Below are 19,447 nucleotides of genomic sequence, written 5' to 3' on the forward strand. Positions count from 1 at the left end.
GGTTCAGACACTATGACCGAACACTGGAGCAGGAGAGACACTGTAACTATGTGACTTGGTTCTATCTGTGACCTAAATTAAAATGCATCATGGATATAGCCCCTGCCAATCAGAAGCCTGGCCAGCTCGGGGGACTCAATTAAAATGCTAAATTAATTCAATTGAATAACTCCTCTTAATGACACATTCTTCTAAAAGGAAATTAGAGGAAATTTAAGATGTTCTTTTTTTCTTTCTTTCTTTTTGACTGATGAGTGTATTGTTCATAGCTCTGAAAAATAGTGGATAGCACATTTGCATACAGTGATGGGTGGGGCCACCTCACCTGCTACAAGCTCCAGTTTCTCTCCAGGATCTCCCTCCGAGTAGAGCTTTGGGTGGCAGCGGTACCCAATTTGGCTGATGAGGCTGGCAGGAAGTGCCACCAGGTCTCGACGGATGAGGACACAGGAGCGGCTCTCCAGGGGCACTGGCTCTGGTTTCTCTTGCACTAAGGCAAAAAACTAACCCAATTAGGTTGGAGTCTGTGGGTGAACCTGGGCTTACTGTGCCTGTCCACTACTTTCCCCAAGGCCCAGGTCAGAAGCATTCCATATCAGCCTGGACCCATGGCAGCCAGCCCTCCATAGTATACGTGTCCACCTCCACGCCCAGCACTGTCCTGGAAAGATGCCTGATAGCATGAAGAAGAAGAGAGCTATGAGGAATGCCTGCCTACACCTGGTAACAGGCTGCTCGGGGTGAGTGGTGTTTCCCAGAGGTGTCAAGACAACAGGTTATGGAGAGAGCTGACAGGGAGGCCAGAGGGTATGTGCTGGAAACAGGCTATAGGACACCCTGACCAGAGACCTCGAAGCTACAGGTGGAGTTTAAACTCAGCAGCTTGCACCTTTCAGAGTGTGAAGCTGCCAGGAAAATGCACGGAAGGAGACAGCCAGCGAAACAGAACAGGGGCCCAAGTTGGGACCTGGGCTTCCTCAAAGTGGCTTCATGCAAGAGGTAACCAGATATGACTAGTTCTACTTACCAGATGAGGGCATAGATGTCTTAGCACATTGCAGGACATGTCCCCTTGGACGATTTTGGCCTGGCACAGGAAGTGCTCTTAAATTTTTGTCAGGAGTAAAGCCAGGCAGTCTGGCATCCCTGCTGTCTGCAAATGTTCCGGAAAACCACTTCTAGAACAGGCAGTTGGGCCTAAGAGTTCCTCTGTACCTGTAGCTCTGAGGCTGCACCAGTGCCACCTGCCCACAGAGGCAGTCATGGAAATGAGTGTGCTCCACAGAGTGCAGGATGCCAGCTAGCCAGCATCAATACTGAACAGGCAAGATGAACAGTCTCCTACAAGTCACCGGGGGCCTGGACCAAGACTCCTTAATAAGGACTACTTGTTGGGCACTATATATGATACAAGACCAAGGAGGACCTGTGGTGCTAACCAGTCCTGCACAGCCTTGGTCTCTCCATTCTTCCACTGCCCTTCCAGTCCCTTTTCTCAGGAGGCCTTGCAGTTGGGCTAGGCTTTCAGCTACTCCTTGGTCCATGGCCACAGAGACTAGAGTAACATATAGAGCCACTCTGCTCAGGGACCTCAGGTGTCACATCACCCCTTCCTGTGCTCCTAGCTGTGTGTGTTTCTATGTATCTGTGTGCCTATGCATGTGTTTGTGTGTGTGTCCTATGTATGTTTATACATTTGTGTATCTGAATGTCTGTACATATGAATATATGCATCTGTATGTGTCATGTCTATGTTTGTATCTGGGACTGTGTTTCTGTATGTGTCTTGTGGTGCAGGTAGGACTTAGCCCTAGGACAGCTAGAACCTGTTGGCCTCACAGGCTTAGAGCCTGGCAGGCTCAAGGCAGGTGTCTGTGACTTAGATCTTACCCTGAGACAGCTCCAAGGTCAGACACAGGTGCACCTGGTTGCTACAGCAAGGCTAGCTTCTGGCCCCTTCTCACAATGACCACATACTAGGGACTCTCAGCCCTTCTCAGCAGGGGGCCACTGTACAGGCGCCCCTTAAAGGCAGGTGGCAAGGGAGGGTCCCGCACAGGAAGGACTTGCAAGTCATCTTGACACCCTGCCAGTAAGGGAGATGTTGGGGTGCCCATCCCCAAGGACCAATATCTGGGTTCTGAGATGACCACCAATACCCTAAGCAACAGTGAATCACTATAGGAGGATGCAGGAGGGGTTCCAGCCCAGAAGACAGGGTGGAAAGCCCATCTGTAGCCCAGCTCTGCCCAGCGTCTGGAGTCACAGCAGGGTGCCTCAGGCCCACTACTTTTTGATGCAGTCCAAATAAGCACAACTTTGTGGTGTTACGTGAACTCCTAGAGTACTGCTAGACATCCAGTGAGGACAGAAGCTAGAAAAAACGGAAGCTGCTGAGATGCTATCCCTGGTACCAACTGGTGGTCAGACTAGCCAGGTGGCATTCCCATCCAACAGAGCAATGAAGAGTCTTTACAGCCCGGAATTACCCAGAGACTGAGGGAACACATCAAACAATCCGATGGTATTTTAAAACATAATTATCCGCCCCCCTTGCCCCGCCTGCTGTGATTACACATGCAAACGAGCAGCGCCAACGCTGTGCGCTGTGCGTGGCATTTACATAAAGAGTGTTCACCAACAGAAATAATTCTCCATCCTCAGCCAGCGCTCTCTCGAGATGTTTTTCTCAACAGCAGAAGTTGTTTGTGCTCCACATGCACACCCCCCCCAGCCCAGCTCCCCAAGAGCCAGAGACTGTCAGCCCAGAGCCCCAAAAAACCTCTTCTATTTCTGCCCTGCCAAGTGCTGGATGCTACTGCTGCTAAAAATACACCAATCTGAGTCTTAGCTCATCTGCAAAGGTGCTCTGAGCTCCTTCCCCAAGTCCGTACATCACAGGTATGAGTGGCTTCAGTTACTCCCCAGGCTACAGGGTGGTGTTATATCAAACTCTAGAGAATCACTCCCAGAGGAGACTGGACATATTTTCTCTCTCTCTCTCTCTCTCTCTCTCTCTCTCTCTCTCTCTCTCTCTCTCTCTCTCTCTCTCTCTCACACACACACACACACACACACACACACACACACACACCCCGCCCCAGTGAACCTCCGTGGGGCCTGCTAGTGTCAGGGTCTGTACTTGGTTCCAGGTATGCTGGAAGTCTGTCTGTCCCTGGGCCGTCTCCTGCCTCCCCCAAGAGGACTGTGAGCTGAGGGGAGATCCTGTGATCACACGAGGTTTCAGTACCAGGAGACTTAGGTCTCCTATCATCCAGGACTGGTCTCAGTGGTATCATTGTCACTTCTACATTCCCCAGACCAGGTTACAAGGACTGAGCATCCTAGAGAGAGAGCATGTGCGGCCTGACTAGCTACTTCTATGAAGAGCTGACTAACCACTGGCTGAAGTAAAGTCACTTCCTAGTCCTGGCAGAAAGCTCTGTTATAGGGGCACCCCTAGTCACTCAGGCACTGATCCCCCCCTCTCCAGGATTAGTGACCTATCTTCCTTGGGTTACACCATGGAAGCAAGCTGGATACTTGTGGTCACATGATATTGTGGGTTGCATTCCAGGGCTCTTAACATGGTCACCCAGGAAGGCAGCTAAGTCAAACCCCAAAGACCCAAGAAACAAACTGTGGATACTGAGTAGGGAATCTGCCAGTTTGGGAAGATGTCAAGAAACTCTGTGGTTAGGATAATAGTGATGGCTGAACAATCTGAAGATGCTTAATATCATTGAAAATGACTGCAAAATATGACATTTAAAAGGAGGAGGAGGCTGGACATGGTGGCTCAGGCCTGTAATCCTAGCACTTGGCAGAGGCAGGAAGATCAGGAACTCAAGGTCATCCTCAGCTATATAGCAAATTAAGGTCAGCTTCATGAGGCCCTATGTTTAAAAAGGGAAAGAAGAAGCAGTAAAATAAATAAATAAATAAGTACTTTGGGTGTTGTTCAGTGGTAGAGCATGTTTAGCTGGAGTAAGGCCCTGGGTGTCCTTGCCAGCACCAGAAGGAGGCAGATGAGAGGAGGCAGGGAAGGGCAGATGGCTCCCATCGCCTGTTTTCTTCCCAAAGGATCTATCCCAGGAGGATCCCCACGGGAGCTTCCCTCTCCCCAGCCTCTCCTACCTTGTTCCACAAACGTCCTTGGGATTCACACTCAGAAGCAGCACGACAACCCCACTTTGAAACCCTATCAGGAAACCAAGCTGATAAGAATGGCTGCCAGTAGGTAGGTGGCCACTCAGGTTGGCGCTTCATAGAGGCCTAGCTACTTCACAGACTAGATGTACACATGACCCCCTTAAAATTCAGAATCAGAAAATAAACCTTAGTCTTAACTATGAGTGGAATAAACTGCCGACTCACACCGTGGAAGACTCCCTGCACCTATACTGCCAAGTCATCATGTACAAGGCACAGTCAGACCAGCCGCTCAGCAGAGCAGGCTTAGACCCTCGTACAGTCACCCCAAAGCAAAGCCAGGGCTACTTTCAACTGGAAGCAAAAGGTAGGAAAACACTGTTCTTGGGTTAGGCTAAGAGTTTTGACATGATTCCCACAGTACAAATCCTTAAAAGAAGCAGAAATGTGAGGTCTTCAGAATGAAAACAAAACGAAGCAAACAAAACCAAAATTTGTGTGAAAGAGTAACAAAACAGGGTGGCTAAGGAAAACTCTCAAAACTCAACTCTTAGAAACAAAAACACAAAAAGCCAAGTGAGTAGGCAGAGGCAGGTGAATTACTGAACTCAAGGCCAGCACAGTCTACAGAATATATGTTCCAGGCTAGCCAGAGCTACGCAGAGAAAACAACAAACCCCGAGGGCTGGAGAGATGGCTCAATGGTTAAGAACACTGGCTGTTCTTCCAGAGGTCCGAAGTTCTGAAGTTCAATCCCCAGCACCCACATGGAGGCTCACAACCGATTATAACCATAGTTCCATGAATTCCAATATCCCCCCTTCTGCTGTGCAGATGTCCAGGGCAGACAAAAGTACCCATATAGTACCCATACACATAGATAAATAAATCTTTAAAAAGTTTCAAAAATGGGGAGACATGTAGAAGGATTTACGGAAGAGAACCTACACTGAGAAAGTGTTTGCTCAACATTCAGTCAAGAAATGCACATTGAAACTACAATGGAATCATGAAAAACAAACCACCATTGTCCACTTCTGCAAGGCCCCAAAGGACACCACCTGAACACAGTGGTCTTGGGTCTGAGGAACAGGTTTGCAGGGATGAAGAGCAGGCAGCCTGTAGGAGAGGCCTCACAGCTGGGCAGGTGAGCAGACTGTAATGACCCAGACCTTGGTAACTGATGGCAGGAAGGCAGAACGTGGGAGATGCTACCCTTGCGCCCAGGCAAGGGGAGCCCCACACATGCCTGATCTTCCACAGGACACTGTGACTCCCACTCCTACCCCAACAAACACATACTTCCTGCCCAATGCCAGCCAGGCCTGGGTCACTTCCTGCCCAATGCCAGCCAGGCCTGGGTCATGTGCAGCTCTTGGCTCAGGCACCTGCCTGATAGCCAGGGTTTGCACCAACTGAACATCAGTTTAAAAGGTTAAGGACACCCAGTGTGGCTCTCTTTCCTCTGGGTAACAGGTCTTCATCCAGTGCTGGGGGTAGGCTCTTAGGTGTAGCTGGCTCTATAGTGACCTGTCCTATAAGAGCCTTAGCAGTACAGGCACTTCCTGAAGCAACATCCCTTCCCACAGTTTCCAGAGCCCTTCAAAAAGGGAGCCAAGATGCTCTGCTTGCCAAGAGGGACAACTGCCTCTGTGTGACAGATATCAGACATGTTACCTGCACATACCCATTTCACAGATGCCAAAATGTAGCACAAACCTATCTCAGATTCAAGGAAATGTGGCAAACTGTATACACAAGAAGACAAGCTGGCTAAGAGACCCAGAGAGGACAGTGGATATAGGACCAGGGATGTGCACATATTCATGTCTGATGTGTGCTCCCGGTACAGAACAGAGGGCCATGTGGTCTTCAGACTCACCATGCTCAGCTGACAGAAGACGTAGGCAGTGAGGGTATACTGCAACACCACCCACAGGGCCCATGTCAGATCAGGGACCAAGCTTCCGGATCTAAGTACCCCCCCACACACTCTGTTTTCAGGACCTTTATGGCTCCTGTGAGTGGCCTGGTCCTCAGGTTTGTTGGATGGCCAGCCTGACATTGCTGGCACAGCCTTCACACTCATGGTCCTGGACAATGTTTCTCCTTAGAGCCAAGCTTGCCCGGCCTAGCAGGGGTCCAGCTAGATCCCCCCATTACTCCCAGGGCTGTCCCTCTCTCTATGGGCTACCCTGGCCATCACCATTAGAGTGGTCATCACTACCCTGGCCAAGTGTCCTTCTTAGTCTCCATCCTTCCGTCAATCTTTACACTTTGTCCAATGACATTCAAGAGGTACACAGTACCACCCTCTCACAGGACAGGATGTGGCTTCCTTGACCAGTGGTACACAGAGAACCGGCCACAGTCATACAAAGGGCATAGGTCAAAGTAAAGATCTATGTGTATAAAGACCAAGCCAGGTACAGGGCTAAACTAATAGCTCACACGTATATACATGGACACACATACGCAGATGCATCCTGGGCTTGGAAAAGCACCTAAAATACGGTACCCATGGCTGCCACAGGGAACAGCAAGCAAGCAGTGCTCACTGCACACCCTTTTAATGATCTCTAAATTAAGTCAGTGCCTAGCTATGAAGAAATAAACACATTTCACTAGGAATCTACACCCCCCCCTCACCCCCCGAGACTGTGCTTCAGCTATGAAGTCACCAGGGCAAGAAGAGCTTCAGTGTGGAGAATAACTGTTAGGAGCTGTGCTGAAAAAATAAATAAGTAAATAAAATAAAATAAAATAAAATAAAATAAAATGGAGGTCTCCTCAGTGGCCAGGGCTAGGGGCTGAGAGCCCAAAGACACGAAAGACAGAGCAAGGTAGGGGCACTAGGCGACAGGGAGAACAGAGAGGCACAGGACTCAGGGACGGCATTCTGAGCACCATCCACACTATCCCTGGGTGTCTCCATAGAATACTAAATAGCAAGTATGCAGGACAAGACTCAAAAACAAGAGCCAATACACAGCCTGGCGGCTCCTGTCCTGGGAGGCAGACTGGGCCTCAGAGTCTGCCGGGGCAGCTCCAGCTGTAACCCAAAACAGCCGTGGCTGAGGCTGGGGCTCACAACAGCCTTCGCTGGCCCACCCAGGGCCTCTCACAGCAGCCTGGGAGGACCAGCCACCAGGCCCTCCTTGGAACAGATGCTCAGGCTTGTAAAATGTTTTCAAGTAATACCCAGCAATCAAGAGAACAATACCAGGAAGACCAGAAAGCAGCAGCAAGGATATTAGATACAGATCAAATGATAAAAGAGCAATTTACAAAAAGACATCCGATCTGATCATTAGCAGATATGTTCTCTACATCTGCTGTGAGTGTGGAAAGGGACGGGAAACAAAACTGGGAGCCTCAGAGAAAACCAGAATCAATAAGGAGATAAAACACGGCAGTAACTACAATTCTGAGTTCAGAGGACGATTTGGAGAATTCCACAGAGCAGGTAAGAGTTGTGAACTAGAAAATAATTTCAATAAAAAATACTCAGATGTTGGCAGAAGATGAAAGAAGAAAACAAGAATGCAGAAGACAGGGCTGGAGAGACGGCTCAGTGGTCAAGAGCACTGGGTGCTCACACAGAGGATACTGGTTCAATTCCCACACGCATATGGGAGGGCACAACCCCCTGTAACTCCAGTTCCAGAGACATCTAATGCTCTCTCTCTTCTGGCCTCTATAGGCACTGCATACACATGGTGCACAGACAAACATGGAGGGAAAACACTCATACACATTAAAAAAAATCTTCATCTTATCTTTTAAAAAATCTTTAAAAATTCTTCATCTTAAAAAAAAAAAAGACAGATCAGAATAGGAGACATGTGGAGAACCTGGGCTTTGGCAATTGTCTGGCATTGTTGACAGTGATGCTCCACAGAGAAGAAGGCTGCTGGCTAAAGACCCAACACAGGCCCCAGGCAGGTTGGAGAGGCAGTGCCAGGGAATGGAAGGTACTATAAAGATAAATGCACAGGAGATACAGGAAAGCAACTTCTAAAACAAGCTGGGTGGAGTTTACAGTGCTCACAGAACTGAGACATACCAGGGCAGCAACAGGGCAACAGGTGTGGGAGAGAGGACAGCATGAGAGAGGAGAGGTGAGGCTCCTGGGCAGAGAGGCTTCATGGCTCGAGGTAAATGTCCCAAAGACTATAACATCCTAATGCACAGATGCTGAAATCGTTTGTCTTTAGAGCAATGTTCTCAACCTTCCTAATGCTATGACATTTTAATACAGTTCCTCATGGTGTAGTGACCCCCAACCATAAAATTATTTTTGTTGCTCCTTCATAACTGTGATTTTGCTAGTGTATGATTCGTAATGTAAACATCTGGTATGTAAGATAGTCCAGGTGACACCTATGAAAGGATCATTCAACCTCCAAAAAAAAAAAAAAATGCACAACTTGAGAACCACTGCCTTAGAAGAACAACTAACAACTCACAAGCCTTATTTACAGAAGAAAGGACACTTGTTTAATGCAAAAAGGAGAGAAGGAAAGGAAGGTGTAACAGTGGTCAGGGCACAGGAGGGATCAAACCTTAAAGCAGCTTGCTATAGGAAATGAGAGTGGGCACGTAGGCCAATAACGCAAACCTAGGAGCTGGGGCAGTGACGGCACTGTGGGTTCCAGCTACCCAGGAGGCAGAGGGGAGGATATTAGATATTCCAGGCCTGCCTGGGAAACACAATGAGACTCTGTCACAAGATAAAACAAGAGGCAGAAAAGATAGTCCAGGTACACCGTACATAGAAGAGAACTGGGTACTATACAAACATCAGACCAAGAGAAATCAATGTAAGGAAACACTGCCAGTCTTAATGGGGTTTATTTCATAATGAGAAAACAAGCCTGACATCAGCACACACCCAGTATAGCTAGCAAAGCAGCAGCAGGAATCTAAGAGTCACACAGTCTCTGTGCCCACCCAAGACCAGGCCAAGCTGGAAGAACTCCCAGCTCTGCCTTGAAACCTCAGTACAGCTTATAAGGTGGCCCATGCAACCTCTGCTTAGTACACTTGGGACTAAGTAGGGCACCAAGCAAGTCTCCACACACTCTAGAGAGAAGAGTCTGAGCATATTCCAGGACCACACAGGATTCAGTCTGCTAAGATGAGCCAGTCCCAAACATGCTTGGAAATGAAACAGATGCCATAAACCCAAGGGCCATAGAAGGAGGGGGAGGGTGTTATACATTAGAAAAATATTTATGGAGATAATAAAGACAGTGGGGCACACCAAAATATGTTGTGGTAATGACCTGGTAACATGTGGAACCTCACCTGGCATTCAAGGTAGAGTGGGAGCACTGAGCGCATCCCAAAGCAGCAGGACTTACAGGCCTAACAGGAGAAGTTTATCTTATTAGCATTACTTACTGTGGGATTTAATGTTTTTAATTGTTTTGTGTGTATGTGTTGTTTGCCTGAATCAATGTCAGCACACTATGTATAAGCCTGGATCCCCTGGAACTGGAATTACTGATGGTTGTACACTACCAAGTGGGTTCAGAATTGAACCTTCGTCCTCTAGAAGAGCAGGTAGTGCACTTAACCATTGAACCATCTCTCCAGTCCCTGATTTTTGGTTTTGTAAACTGAAACTAAAATATATGTAATGCAGTAAGCCAGGCATAGTGGCACATCCATTTAATCCCAGGAGGCAGATGGTCTGTATGAGTTTCAGGCCAGCCTGATCTACACAGCAAGCCCCAGACCAGCTAACACTATGTGGTGAGATACTATCTTAAAAACAAACAAACAAACAAACAAACAAACAAGTAGGACCTATGAGACAGCTTGGTGGATAGAGGTGCCAGTGTCAAACCAGACAATCCAAGTTAGATCCCCAGGAGAGAACCAAGAAGTTGTCTTCTGATCTATCTGTATATATGAGCCATGCGGCATTCACAACTCTAAAAATAAATAAACTACCAAACAAACAAGAGAAGAGAAACCAATACAAGAAAGTTGGGCTTAAAGTGATACTATGCAGGGGAGGGATCCAGATTTGCTGAATAAGACAAAATCTGAGCCAGCTGGGCATGGTGGCACGTGAGTTTAATCCCAGCACTTGGGAGGGAAAGGCAGATGGATCTTTGTGAGTTCAAGGCCAGCCTGGTCTACCTAGTAAGATCAGGTCAGCTAGGACTAAATAATGAGACCCTGTCTCAAATAAAAAAACAAAAACAAAAAAAAAACAAGGGGAAACTGTAACAACAATACTAAATTATTAATTTGTTAATTATTAAATGTATTAGGAAATAAAAAGGTGGCATTTGCCCACAGATCACTCTGCCTTATTTAAGTTGTAAGAAAGTAACTGATGTGACTTTTCAAGGAAGAAATCCACTATTACAGCTCACAGACTCACAGGGCTCCGTCCTTCATGGAGGGAAGAACATTTCACATCCTGACAGACAGGAAGCAGACAGAAAGGAGGGGGCTGGGAATTCTTTATTTAAATTATTTTATGTGTGCCAGTGTTTAGCATGCATGGATAGCTACATACCATGAGTTTGCAGTATCCTTAAAAGACAAGAAGAGAGATTCAGGTCTCTTTGAACTGGAGTTACAGACAGTTGTGACCTGCTATGTGGTTGCTGAGACTTGAACCCAGGTCCTCTGGAAGAATGGCCAGTGCTTTTAACTGCTGAGTCATCTCTCCAGCTCCATGAGACTTATCTTTCCTAGCTAGGCACCACCTTGCCTACATTTCTCTCAAGAGCTGGGGATCAAACATTGAAAACATGGCTTGGGGAACATTTCTCATTCAAACCATGAATGGCCCAAGGCTTCTGGACTCCTGTAACACAGATCCAGGCCCTGCCTTCGAACCTCCACATTCTGGGATCCCGGGGAGCCATGGGGCTGTGGGCATGTTTCAGGCCCAGAGCTAGAGACAACAAAGGCAGAGCCATCTAGCATAGCTTTGGGGATCTGGCTACAGAGGTTGGCTTCCTGGCTCCAGCAACTGCTGGCCAGGAGCATCCCACTGTGCTCTCCGGCCTGAGGCCCCTTCTAGCAAGTCGGATCCCGAGGATGCAGAAGGACTGCTACCTACCTCTCAGCTAGAGTGACTGTATCCCAGGAACACAAAGTTCTTCTAAAATAAACAGCACAGGGCCAGGTATGGTGGCACATGCTACCTCAGCATTTGGAGGCAGGGCAGGTAGGTATATCTGAGTTCAAGGCCAGCCTGGCTTACACAGCAAGCTCCTCCAGGATGGCCAGGGATAATAGTGAGACCCTGTCTCAACATTCAAAAACCAACCCCCAAAAAGTAAATAAAATTAATAAAACACAATAGGAAACGCATACACTTGTTGGGCCTGTGTCTCATCTATGGAAGCCACATACAGGACAGGATCCCACCACTCAGTGACACGCTCCCGGCTTTCATTTTGCCCAGTGCATCCCAGCATTAACCAGTGTGATGATCTGAATGAGAATTTCCCCACAGGCTAAGTGTATGAGCACTTCAGTCTTCTGTTGGTGGCGCTGTTTGGTGGTCCTGATGGAGGACATCCATCACCGGATGCAGGCTTGCAGGCTTTCAGAGTCTTTTCCTACTTCCAGTTTGGTCTCTCAGCTTTGTCATGCCTGTGGTTGAAGATATAAGCTCTGCTTCCAGTCCTAGGGAGCCTGCTGCCACGCCCCACCCTTCAGCCTCTGCTAATACGGAGTCTCCCTCCAAACAAACTGTTCTATAAGCTACCTTGGTCATTGTTTGTTTATCAGAGCAACAGAAAACTAACTGATGTAAGTGGTGTGTGGCTATCATTAGGCAGGGGTTGGGGGGGGGGGATATCCCTAATTTGATAAAAAGAAACAAAAACAAAACAACAACAAAAACCGTACCGGAGCAGGCCTACGGCAGCACTGCAGTCTGTGGGATCAAAAGCTTTTCCTGAATCAGGGAATGAAAAGTACATAAGAAATCCCAGCTAATGCCATGAGGCAAGAAAAGGTTAACGCCAGAAATAAAGTCCTGGGCTGGAGCTGCGGTTCATCAGGTAGAGAGCTTGCTTAGCATGCACAGAGCCCTGGGCCCAGTCTCTATCTCCATATAAATAAATCACATGGATGGAGCACGCCTGAAATACCAGCACTTAGGTGGAGGCAGGAGGATCAGAGAATCAGAAAAAGAACAAGCTAGATGCAGTATCCTACACCTGTAATTACTGCATCTGGGAGGCTGAGGCAGAAGAGTCACAAATTCAAGGCTAGCCTAGGATACAACTAAATATTTGTGTTTAAAAAAAATTAAAAAGAACCCCACTGTGGTGGTATACACCTTTAGTCCCAGTACTCAGGGACCCAGGACAGAGCCTTAGGCAGATCTCTGAGTTTAAGGCCACCCTGATCTACAGAGAGAGTTCCAGGACAGCCAGGGCTGCATAGACAAACCCTGTATCAAACAAAAATAAATATATATATATATATATATATATATATAAACAAATCCATTTGAGTGTAACTCAGTGATAAAGTACCTGCCTAACAAGCCTGAGGCCTGGCCTGGGAAGAGGGAGGAGGGAGGAGGGAAGAGGAAGGAGGGAGGAGGGAGGAGGGAGGAGGGAGGAGGGAGGAGCCACTGTTAGCAGAGAACCCCATTATATACACAGACATCTCAGAAGACCCTGCAGGTAAACCATTAGAGTAAATCAGAAAACGTTGTCACTCAGTTCATTTCTATATATTATCAAGAGCAACACACAACTACAGAAATAAACTTAAAAACACATAATTAAAACAAGAAATGGATTTCTAGGAATAAATGTAATGAGGGATTTCAGAGCACGGTGAGGAGAAACTGGGACATCAGGTGGCCGTGGCTGAGTCTAAAGAGTCCATGCCCAGTCGCTCCTGTAAGAGGCACTTGGCACCTTGATCCTCAGCAATAATTGAAAATGAGTCCAAGGTCAAGCCAAGGTCAAGGATGGAGGGAATTAAAAATCTGAGCAATTTATAAGGCAGAGAAAAGACACTCGGGATGAAAAAGTCAACAGGGCAGCAAAATTTGAACTAAATTCTTACAGTTTACAGAAATCTGGTATCTAAGAGGGCACTGGCATGGGGTGGCATCTAAGATGTCCCTTTCAATAATAAGTGCCAAAGTGGCAGGGAGAATGTGATCCCAGAACCTAGGGCCAGGCCACACTCAGAGAGGAGTGCACCTTTAAGAGGTAACTCGAAGCCAGGCAGTAGTAGTGAAAGCCTTTAATCCCAACACGTGGGGGGTGGGGGTAGGGGGTAGCGAGATATGGGGGAGAGGCAGGTAGATTCTCTAGGTTCAAGGCCAGCCTGGTCTACATAGTGATTTCAGGACGGCCAGGGCTATAGAGAAACCCTGTCTCCAAGCGGGGAAAAAGAAGTAACTTGGAGGCCAGGCTTGCTGGCCTTTAAATCCCAGGACTCAGGAGGCAGAGGGAGGTGGGATTTCTGTAAATTTGAGGCCACCCTGGTCTACAGAATGAGTTCCATGAGAGAGAGAGAGAGAGAGAGAGAGAGAGAGAGAGAGAGAGAGAGAGAACACTATTATTATTCAGTAATAAATAAACCCAGCCCTGATGTCATCCTAAATACCCCTTGAGCAAGGGCCAATGGCACAAACCACTTGTTACAGAAGGAAAGAAGCAAGGAAGGGAGACGGGAGGGAAGAAAAGAGGAAGGGAAGAGGGGAAGAGGAAGGAAACTAAAATAGATCGGTCCCTACTGAAAGCTAAAAACAACTTATTCAGGGGTAGCCATCAGGAAGGGGAAAGTGAACCTGGACTGTTTTTGTTGAATAAGACAGTAGGAAAATGCTTTTTAAAAAAACAAGGTAAATAAATCACAGCAACAGATGAAGGAAGAGAATAAATCAGCAGGCCATGTCAGCGGGACGAGCTGCGCGGCTGCTAGCTGTCACTCCCGCCACACTGAGTAGCCAGCCATCGCCAGAAAGGGAGGCTGCCTATTCACAGGACTGCAGCCATGCCCTCAAGGGGGAACAGTGACCTCACCTGGCAGAGCTGCTTCAAAACTGCCCTGGGCAGTGTCACTAGTACTGTGCCAAATCTGTATTCGAATCCTCTACTCACCACAACAGCAGATGTGAAGGCACCCAGAGCAGGGACCATCCTGGAGGATGCTGAGTCTGAACTCAGAGAGACGTGAAGCCAGCATGGACTGAAGTATCCACCATGAATAACCTGATCATGATGATGCCCAAGGGCTGCAAGGGGGATGAGGGACAGACACACCTGGTGAATATGGTGTCCGTAAGAACGTGTGCTGTGTGAGGCACGGTGTCTGCAGCTTACTTGAAATGCCTTGAAAAAACTACAGGTGCAGCTAAAAGAAGAAGGTACAAGCTGTGGCTGAGACCACACAATGTGATGGACACAGCTTTGAGCTCTTTGTAACAACTTTTTAGGTGAGTTTAAAATTACTTCAAATTAAAGTGGTTTTGTTCTTTACAAACATGAGAGGATGGGAGAGAATTCTTCAAATAGTTTGTAAAAGCTGTGATTTTTGAAATCTTAACTTTATATCAAAATTACATTTTGTGGGTACACCTCAATGGGACATGTGTGAGACTCCAACACTTTGTTTCCCAACACTGAAAACAAGAAAAGAGAAAGTGGGAGGAAGAGGGGGAGGGAGGGAGAACTTGTAGAGCAGAGATTTATAACATGCTTGTCTGAGAGCTGGGGTGATGGAACATGCCTGCAATTCCAAGCACTTAGGAGGTGAAGGCTGGGTCCTCGCCTGCATACAAAGTTTGAGGCCAGCCTGAGTTGCAAGAGACACTACCACAAACCAACAACCAACCAATAAATATATAAACAAGACCTCTGATAAAAGATACCTTCCATCCCAGTAGAAGCAGGCAGATCTCAGTCAGGCCAGTTAGGGCTATATGTTAAGACCATACTGAGAGAGAGAGAGAGAAAGAGAAAGAGAGAGAGAGAGAGAGAGAGAGAGAGAGAGAGAGAGAGAGGAAGAAGAAGAAGGAGGAGGAGGAGGAGGAGGAGGAGGGGGAGGAGGGGGAGGAGGAAGAAGAAGAAGAAGGAGAAGGAGAAGGAGAAGAAGAAGGAGGAGAAGAAGAGGAGGAGGAGGAAGAGGAGGGGGAAGAGGAGGGGAGGAGGAAGAGGAGAGGGGAGGGAGGGCCAGAGAGACAGAGCGTTAGCTCAGAGGAAAAGCTTTGGGAAACAGATGAAAATCAGGTAAGTCACTCCACAGGGAAAAGAGGATGAGCTGAGCACAGTAGCTCATTCTGTCAGGCAGCACTTAAAGGCTGGAGTAGGAGGACTGGTCACAAGTTCAAAGCCAGCCTGAGCTACATAGTGAGTTCCAGGCAACCTGAAATGAGACTCTATCTCAACAACAACAAAAAGTGGGACAAAACATTTAAATATCCACAAGGAGGATGGCTAAGTGTAGAAAATGTGACAACCCTGAAGAGACTCACCATACAGCAGACGCTCCACACTGACAATGCCCAACATCTACTTACAAATGAAAAGATGTGGAGAACCACAGAAAGAGGAAAAATCAACTACTGAGAGCGGGTTTAACTGCCCAGTCACTAGAAACAAGAGGATGGTGTGCCAGAGGGCAGGGTAGAGCTGCAGAGGGAGCTCCAGGGACAGGAGTAAGTTATCTTACCTAAAGGCTAAAGGAGAAAAACTAAACAGTCATAGATAAACAAGCAGGGCCTGTGGGACCATCGCAGTACACTGGCGTGCACGCAAGAAGCAGACAGCTGCCTAGAGAGAGGAGTGGGCAGCATGGCTAAGACTTACCACGTTCTGTATAAGACAAGAGCGCAGTACTACAGTACCAAAACCAGGTACGGCCAACCAAGCGTATCACCTCCAGCAGAAGCAGCCTTTAAAAGCAAAGGCAACAGGCTGGAGACGTGGCTCAGTGGTTAAGGGCACTGACTGCTCTTCCAGAGGTCCTGAGTTCAATTCCCTGCAACCACATGGTGGCTCACAACCATCTGTAATGGGATCTGATGCCCTCTTCTGGTGTGTCTAAAGACAGCAATAGTGTACTCACATACATAAGATAAATAAATAAATAAATGTTTTTTGTTTTTTTTTTTTTTAAAGCAAAGGCAGCAACAACTGCACACAGAAAACACATTTTTTTTTTTTTTTTTTTTTTTTGGTTTTTCGAGACAGGGTTTCTCTGTGTAGCCCTGGCTGTCCTGGAACTCACTCTGTAGACCAGGTTGACCTCGAACTCAGAAATCCACCTGCCTCTGCCTCCTAAGTGCTGGGATTAAAGGCGTGCGCCACCACCGCCCGGCTCAGAAAACACATTTAAAGACTAAATGAGTGAGGTATAATTCTTATTTTTCTTATTGATTGATTATTGACAGGGTCTTTCTACATAGCCATGGCTATTCTGGAACTTAACAATGTAGATCTGGGAGGAGACTGACTTAGCCATAAAAAGAACAAATCTCTAACACACACCATGTGACTGAACCTCAAATATGTGGCACAAGCTGAACCACTAATAAACACCACTTGACTGAACCTCAGCTGTATAAGGTTCTAAAGGTGCAGGCTGCTCAGGATTCCCATTTATACAACACAAAACAGGTCCATGGTTGCCAAGAGATGAAAGGAAAGAGATGCCTTTGAGGGGGCCAAGAGAGCTGGTTGAAAAGGGGTATCAGCCTGCATCACCACTGCAAGTCTCTACTGTGAAGGACTCCTGGTATCTGCTTATCCTCAGAGAGCTATATTCCAGAGAGTAGCTTTTACTCATGCAAATGCCAAAAGTTACCAAAGAGGGGAAGGATAAATGATAGCCAGCCATTTAAGGTAAAAATAATAACCTATCTCAAGACTCATTACTCAGAGAAAGGAAAGGCTGTGGTCGCAGGGAGGACAGGAGCTGTGCAGGAAGGCAGAGTACAAGATAAGATGCAGATGCCAGCTCAGAGCTGCAGACACACACAGAGCCAACATCGGCAGGAAAGGGGTGCTAGGAACTGTGCAGGAAGGAGACGAGCAAGAGGCACAAGAAATGAGACCTTGCAGCAGCAGCATGATGGTGGCCTGAACCCAACACCTTCAACCACGTAAGGCTGGGGGTCAGACAGGACTAAACAAAAACTGTACAGCCAGCCATCCACCATCTACAAGAAGTGTACTTCAGATGGGAGAGTTAAAGTAGGTGTGGGGCCAACAGTCTGCTATTGATTCAGACAGCTGGAGCTGCAGTGGTGGAGCACTTCCTTAGTGTGAGTAGGGCTTGTGGAAGAGAGGGAGGAGGAAGAAAAAGAAATGAGGGGTGTAGTGAAGGAGGGAGGGGGCTGGACTGGATATATTAACATCAAATTAGACTTTGGAGATGGGTAAGTTCCATGAAGTACACAAATTACCATGACAGGAGCAAAATGAGAGGGAAGATCTCAATGGCTCTATATCTAAGGTAACTAAAGGAAATTGTAATTGGTAATAATACTGGCAGTTAAAATAAACTGAGAATTTAAAGCCTTCCCACAGTTAAGAGAAACATACACCAGGCTCTAGTAGACTCACCAGTGACATACTCCTACCCAGACTTTAAGCTGGAAATATCATCAAACTTGTATGAATGTTCTCAAAACAATAGAGGAGGAGGCTGGACAGATGTCTTGGTGGTTAAAAGTGCATATTGCTCTTTCAGAGCACCTAAGTCTGGTTCCCAGCACCCATATCACTTGCAGGACACAGCCACCTGTACCTCCAGCTCCAAGGGATAGAATACCTCTGTGTATTCAAGTCCATGCTTGTGGGCATGTGCATGCATGCTCGTGTGTGTGTGTGTGTTCATGTGCTCACACACACACAAAAAGTAAATCTTATGAAAAAGATTAAAAAGCTATAGCTGGGCGTGATGACCAGGACTCAGGAAGCACATGCAAGAGGAGCCTTTAAATAAGCCTGTCTGGCTTATTTGGGGAATTCTAGGATAGCCAGAATTACAAAATAAGACCCTATCTCAATAAAAAATAAAAAACAAAAAACAAAACAAAACCCCAAACAAACAAAAAAGTAAAGAACAAAACTAAAAAACAATGAAGACAAGAAGCATAGGGCCAGCATTTCCTGCTACTGAATCAGGCAGGTGACACTTCTTTAGCCCCAGCAGTAGGATCTCTGAGTTGCAGACTCGGCAGGGCTACAAAATGAGACCCTGTCTCAGACAATCAGACACTCAGACAAATGGACAAACAGATGAAAACACAAAAGAAACACAGATCAGCAGCTTTCATGAACACGTGAACTTTCTCCAGAAAAACTAGCCAACTGCACTTGGAATGTGTAGTCACTGTATCGTGTCACAACAATGCAAGCTGTTCAACACAGGAACAGCTCCTAATAGAAAAACTGTCTGGGGCCGAGGGGAAGGTGGGATGGCCCCTGAGGTTGGAAAGAGGCAATGAAATGCTGTCCCCATATGACAGACAGGGGTAAGTGACATTCCAGGGAACCTCTGGACAGCCCGGGACTTTCGCACAGGGTGGTAGATGCAAGAAAAACAAACAAGACTATATATTAATGAAAATAAAATCATAAGCAGTATATATAACTCACAAAAAATAGTGACTCAAACCAATCCTCAGGTCTGTGCCAAACACAGAAAGACAAGAGCCTGTTTGGGCGACCGGACAAACTTCCTGCTCATAGCCTCTATGAGCTAATATCAAACATCCATGAGCTCGGGACTGCCAGAGAAAGTATGGCACATCCTCAGAGTGGAATCTTACTCGGCAAGAAAAAAATGAAGACACTATCCATTCTCCAGTACCAATGGTTCCTAATGTCAAATGCTAGTCACGAAAGTCTGGACACTGAAATGCTGTGTGTCTGAAATGCCCAGACAACACCAAATATGTATACTGGACAGAAGCTGCCAGGACTGGCGAGTGTCGGGAAGTAAGGTGACCGTCACACAGTATGGACTTTTCTAGGCAGTGAGAACCATGTTCTAAAGTTGACTGGGGTGATGGCTACTTGATTGGGGATGATCCCAAACCACTGAGCTGCAATGCTTTCTGGAACAATAGCTATGACCCACTGGTTCCACCTCAGTAAAACTGCCACGTGTGTGGTGCGGTGACCAGAAGCCACATGGGAAGGAGCTCCAGTTGCTCAGAGGTTGGCCCTGCCCACTCTGCCCTACAGCTGAGTCCTATGGACACTAAGAAAGACTAAGATGGCAAAACAATTTTGAATAGAAAAACAGAAAGGGCTTTTCACCCCTAACATGGTGA

General features: G+C 47.0%; 1 protein-coding gene across 3 annotated transcripts in view; it reads right to left on the bottom strand.

The window, feature by feature from the left end:
- The window catches only part of Nacc2 (NACC family member 2), a 67,996-nt gene that overhangs the window by 8,620 nt on the left and 39,929 nt on the right, over positions 1-19,447 (bottom strand). For all 3 annotated transcript variants that reach the window (XM_076937604.1, XM_076937602.1, XM_034504962.2), the window contains one exon: positions 326-490. In XM_076937604.1, coding sequence (XP_076793719.1) covers positions 326-490 — 165 coding nt within the window. The remainder of the gene's footprint in view (positions 1-325; positions 491-19,447) is intronic.

Source organism: Arvicanthis niloticus, chromosome 6 (assembly GCF_011762505.2).
Source record: "Arvicanthis niloticus isolate mArvNil1 chromosome 6, mArvNil1.pat.X, whole genome shotgun sequence".
NCBI classification, from domain to species: domain Eukaryota; kingdom Metazoa; phylum Chordata; class Mammalia; order Rodentia; family Muridae; genus Arvicanthis; species Arvicanthis niloticus.